This window comes from Lolium rigidum, chromosome 6 (assembly GCF_022539505.1).
Source record: "Lolium rigidum isolate FL_2022 chromosome 6, APGP_CSIRO_Lrig_0.1, whole genome shotgun sequence".
Taxonomy (NCBI): Eukaryota; Viridiplantae; Streptophyta; class Magnoliopsida; order Poales; family Poaceae; genus Lolium; species Lolium rigidum.
This window is the reverse complement of record NC_061513.1, coordinates 320460509-320465880: the sequence shown is the minus strand read 5'-3', so window position 1 is coordinate 320465880 and position 5372 is coordinate 320460509. Positions and strand designations below refer to the sequence as shown.

Sequence of the window (5372 nt, the reverse complement as noted above, 5' to 3'; positions counted from 1 at the left end):
GAAACATAAAGCGCAGAAATCTTAAAGCACTGGATCGGTGGCTAAAACATGCACACGACCCCTGATAGAATCGCACCTCTCCATGTGTTCCTCCCTGTAATTCTGGTTCACTTTATCCCATCTTATAATTGGCTGCAAAGTCTTACTGGAAAAAAATTGAGTACAACTCAGGTGGAGGGCTTTCTCTTTCTCTTCTAGATCTTATAGTGTTCTCCGATGTTGGTTCCGCGTTTGTGTATCCTAAAGATACACCAACTCATGTGACCAGTGTCCATCTCCTTGCAGGATTCGGTGCTTTTTTCTTCTTCTAAAGCATATCATGTAATGTTCTAGCCTGTAGATGTGCAACTGATGCAGCATGACGGTGCTTAATTATGTTGTTTTCTGTGCATATCTTCAAGATGCGGTGCCATATCTTCAAGATTGTTTGATGTGGTGCCATAGCTTTAATTAAGATATACAACTAATGTATGCATTCAATTTGTGAAGATATACAACTAATGTATGTGTCCGATTTATAAAGATATACAACTAATATAGTATGATCATGTCTGCGAATGAGGCTATAAAAACCCAACCATCCCAAACAAATTGTACACCCATCCACACATTCGCAGAGGAACTGAAACAACTTCCCGAGAGAGAAGGCAGAGACAAAAACCATGGCCATGGCTAAACTCATGTGCTTATGTTGCCTCCTCATGGCTATGGCAGTGGCCGTGTCGGCTGACGGCTGCGAGGGTGACCGGAAGGACATGATCCGGGAGTGCGGCAAGTACCAGCAATGGCCGGCGGAGCCGAAGATGGATCCGTCAGATGCTTGTTGCGCCGTGTGGCAGAAGGCGGACATCCCGTGTCTCTGCGCCGGTCTCACCGCGGAGAAAGAGAAGCTATGGTGCATGGACAAGGTCGCGTACGTTGCCAATTTCTGCAAGAAGCCGTTCCCGCATGGCTACAAGTGCGGATGTAAGTGAAATATACATAGTACAGAGATGGGAATTGCATGCATTCAATTTTCATCTTTTTTATTATGCACCTATACGAGCTCTCCAACTTATGTCTGATTCGATGATTTGAATGGTATTTTCAGCCCACACATTTCCTCCTCTGGGGCAATAACGATGCAGTCGTAGGAGGAGAAGCGCCGACCGGGGTTTAGCTTCTTGTGCCTGCCATAACCCGAGCTTCCCTTCCAGATCTACAATCCATGAAGTTATGCTCAAAATAGATTATGTTCAGCACTCTGTATGAAAATAATTGTGAAACTAATAAAAAAATCTCCTCAGACTATCTGATTTTTGTTTGGTCATACATCATTTTCTGGTTCTACTTATAACTGGTGGTAGTGGTGGAAACCAAGGGGAATAGAAAACATTGGTGGACTAAACGCAACACCGTTTATATATGTGCCTCTTTGTTTTCGAAAAAGATGCAATTACTTGCATCACCATTTGTTTTGCATCATTCAAAATGCAATATCCTATGAAGCTCTCAAATCGGATCGATCCCCTATCTTCACGGTGTTGCCTCCGCACCACCCAACACCGCTGGCACACCCGCCGGCAGCCGACTCGGCCCCACGCTCTGATACCATGAAGAAATCATCTGAAAATCTCACTGGTCACCGTAGTGAATAAGGGAAGCTTCGGGATTTCTCTGGCTTTCAAAGTGTAGCCAGAGACTTCTCTTCTTTCTATATATGTTGTACATAAAAATTACATATTAGTCCTCTGTAGGGTGCGGTTGGTAGAATGCATGAGGTCGAACTAGACCCTGGGGACAAGAATCTTGGTTGATTGGATGCACTCCTACCATCCGTGTTACTGTTGGGGATAGTGCCCTGGAGGCAAATAATAAGAAGTATTTATTGTTGTATCTCACATTGTTGTTATAATAGTTTTGTGCCATGCTATAACTGTATTAAACGGAAACATTGATATACGTGTGATATTGTAAATAAACCAGAGTCCCTAGTAAGTACATATGTACATGACTAGATGCAAGCATCTTGACGGCCGATGGAGCCACTAGTTGATGCTCCACTTGAGAATTCAGATGTGAGTTGATCCAAGACCACGGTAGTTCCACTGTCACTGTAGTGCAGCTCTAGAGGAAGCATGACATCCATGATGACCATTAATTCTTCGGTGTAATAAATATTTGTTATCTATTGATGGACCCTAGTTCCAAAATTCTCTAGCTCCATCACTGGCCATGACGGTGTGGCAGATGATGAGTGCTCAACGACGACGACGGTGTAGGGAGAGAGGTAAGAAATCCTAGCACATGCTCTGTAGGTGAAATGAGGGCAACCAAGCTTTGTTGGCCCCCTATGGGTCGCTCGTAGCGCCGGTCCGGCCCTTAAAACGTGTCTTATTCTTATCCTGAACTTATATAAAAGGTTTATTTAATAATATCTTTCGTACGAACTTAGTAATTACGAAAATATTTATTTCAGAAACATGAAAAAAATTCACATATAACAAATTAATTTTTTTCATCCAGTACAAAAATTGTGTGTGTATTTTTAAAGTATGTTCACGGCTGTTACAAAACATTCATGTTATTCAAAATGGTTAAAAAACAAATTGTTTGCTGCAAGCAAAAGCAAATCACCTATACTAAAAAAATTGTTCATGTAGATTAGAAAAAGCATGCATTTGAAAAATGGTCCATCATTTCTAAAAAATATGATCACCTTATTTAAAATGGTTAACTGATTAAATTTTTTAGTTTCTCTACAAAATATATATAGTACATGTATTTATCCACAAAACCGAGAATAGAATGAAAACCACAAAAACAAAGTGAAGAATATAAAGATAAAATTAAAAAACAGAAGAAAACCCAATGAAAGGAAAATCAAAAATAAATAAATAAAGTAACAAACACAAGGAATAAAAAAAAGGAACATAAAAGCAAAAAAAAAAAAATGAAATGAATGAAAGAAAAAAAATCACGTAGCTAGGCCGGCCCATGCTAGATGGCGCACGGACAATTCGGTATTCTTGCGCTTGCAAAAAAAAAAAAAATTTGTTTGAGCTGAGAAGGCAAGCCCCAGTCTCCCTCGCCGCCGCCGCCGCCGCCGTCTCCTTTCCCATGCGATGCCCTCGCCCGGCGGTCGCGTGGCCACCTATCTCCACCGCGCGCGCCTCATCGACTCGTTGCGCCTCCGCCTGCGCACCCCGTCCTCCTCCTTCTCCCCGCCGCCGCCGCCGCCGGACGACCCCGTGGTCGCGCTCCACGGCATCCGTGCCGCGCCCACGCCGGCGTCGGCGCTCGCCTTCTTCCGCACCCTCCCCTCGCCGGCGCCGCTCCCGCTATTCCAGGCTCTCGCCTCCCGCCTCGCCAACCCCGCGTCCCTCCCCGACCTCCACTCCCTCCTCGCCTCCTTCCCCCTGCCCCCTCCCCCGCTCACGCGCCTCCGCCTGCTCGCCGCCGCGGGTGACCACCCCGCCGCCCTCGCCGCCTTCGCCTCTGTCCCGGCCGCCCCGCACCGCCCCGCGGAGGCGCACAACCTCGTCATCCACCTCCACGCCGCCGCCGGGGACCACACCGCCGCCGTCGACGCGTTCGGCGCCATGGTCCGCGAGGGCGCGCTCCCCAACGGGCGCACCTACACCGTCGTTGTCGACCACCTCGCCCGCGCGGGGTTCGTCGACCAGGCGCTCGAGGTGTTCCGGCTCCTGCCGTCGCTGCGCGCGCCGCGCACCACCCGGCAGTACAACGTGCTCGCCGAGGCGCTCGCCGGTGCCGGCAGGTTCGACCAGCTCCGGTGGCTGGTCCGCGAGATTGTCGCCGTCGACGGCATCTTGCCCGGACAGCAGACGCGTGCGGCCATCGCGGCCATGAGGGAGGCGGGCCACGTGGAGGGCACGGAGGACTTCGTGGAGGAGCTCTCGCCGGACGCGAGGATCCCCTTCGCCGTTGGTGACGCTGAGGCTGAGGGAGACAGCGATGAGGAGGAGGAGGAGGATGGTGAGAAGAAGATGAGCAGAGCTAAGGAGACGGCGCTCAAGCCATGGCTGGACCCGCGCGAGCTGGCGAGGGCGCTAGATGGCTGGGACCCCGAGGAGGTGGCCGAGCTGGAGGCCGCTGGGATCGTCTGGACCCCGCGGCTGGTGTGCAAGCTCCTGCGCGCGTTCAGGAAGCCGGCGACGGCGTGGGAGTTCTTCTGCTGGGTGGCGTGCCGCCCCGGCGGCGAGTTCGCGCACAACCGCCACACCGTGGCCAGGATGGTCACCATCCTGGCCCGCGCCGGCCGCGTCGAGCTTGTGGAGCGCCTGCTCGCCAAGGTGCGCGCCGACGGCATCATCCTCCCGTTTGCCACCGTGCGGCTAACCATCGACTTCTACGGGCTATCCAAGAAGGCCGACGCGGCGGTGCGGGTGTTCCGGGAGGCTGCCTCTATCTGCGGCCCTGTGTCGCGGCCCAACCTGGCGCTGCTCTGCTCGTCGCTGCTGAGGACGTTGGCGAAATGCGGTCGTGGGCGCGACGCCACGGAGCTCCTGGAGGAGATGATGACGCGCGGCGTGCTCCCGGACCTGCAAATGTTCTCGGGGCTGATGGAACACCTGGCCGGCGCGGGCGACATGAAGGGCGTGCACAGGCTGTTCGGGATGGTGCGGCAGTGCGAGCTGCGGCCCGACGGGTACATGTACGCGGTGCTGATCAGGGCTTACTGCAAGCAGGAGCGGGCGGCGCTCGCGCTGAGGCTGTTCGACGAAATGCGCAGCGCCGGGATCGTTCCGGACTCGCCCACCATGGAGCTGCTGGTGAAGAGCCTGTGGCGGGAGGGCAAGCTCCGGGAGGTGGCGCTGGTTGAGGAGAGGTGCGAGGAGATGGTGGCAGCCGGCAGCCTCCCAGGGGCAGCGCCGGGCCACGTGTGGACAGCGAGCGCTGCGGACCTGAACAAGGTGTATGAGATCTACTCCGGCTGCTTCAGGCAGCCTGCTTCTGCAGCAAAGCACGTGACGGCGGATGGAGCCATGGTTTGATGCTGCTTCACTTGGGAAGTCAGTGTGATTGCAGCACAGCTGAAGAGGAAGCATGTCAGCCCTGCATCGAGGGATGATTAGTTCTGCGTTGAAGTAGAATTGCCATGGGAAGACACCAATTCTAATTTCTGCATAAGGCACAGCTGAAGAGGAAGCATGTCAGCCCTGCATCGAGGGATGATTAGTTCTGCGTTGAAGTAGAATTGCCATGGGAAGACACCAATTCTAATTTCTGCATAAGTGTCGCAGCAGGATGTCTGGTGTAGCATCCTTGTGCTCTGGTCTCTGTGATAGGTTAGAGAAACCAAAAAAATCATGACATTAGTGAAAATGTGCTGCGAAATGCAGATCTCCGAATCGAACGACCAGCGTGGA

General features: G+C 52.0%; 2 protein-coding genes across 2 annotated transcripts; both read left to right on the top strand.

The window, feature by feature from the left end:
* The first annotated feature begins 668 nt into the window (after nucleotides 1-668).
* On the top strand, nucleotides 669-1119 carry LOC124664689. Its single transcript, XM_047202149.1, has 2 exons — nucleotides 669-966; nucleotides 1091-1119. The coding sequence occupies exons 1-2, from the start codon at nucleotides 669-671 to the stop codon at nucleotides 1117-1119; spliced, it is 327 nt and encodes a 108-aa protein (XP_047058105.1).
* A 1985-nt stretch (nucleotides 1120-3104) lies between these two features.
* Nucleotides 3105-5128, top strand: LOC124660559 (pentatricopeptide repeat-containing protein At5g66631-like). The gene has a single exon (XM_047198380.1). It carries the CDS (start codon nucleotides 3105-3107, stop codon nucleotides 4995-4997), a length of 1893 nt encoding a protein of 630 aa, XP_047054336.1. The 3' UTR covers nucleotides 4998-5128.
* Nucleotides 5129-5372: the final 244 nt, after the last annotated feature.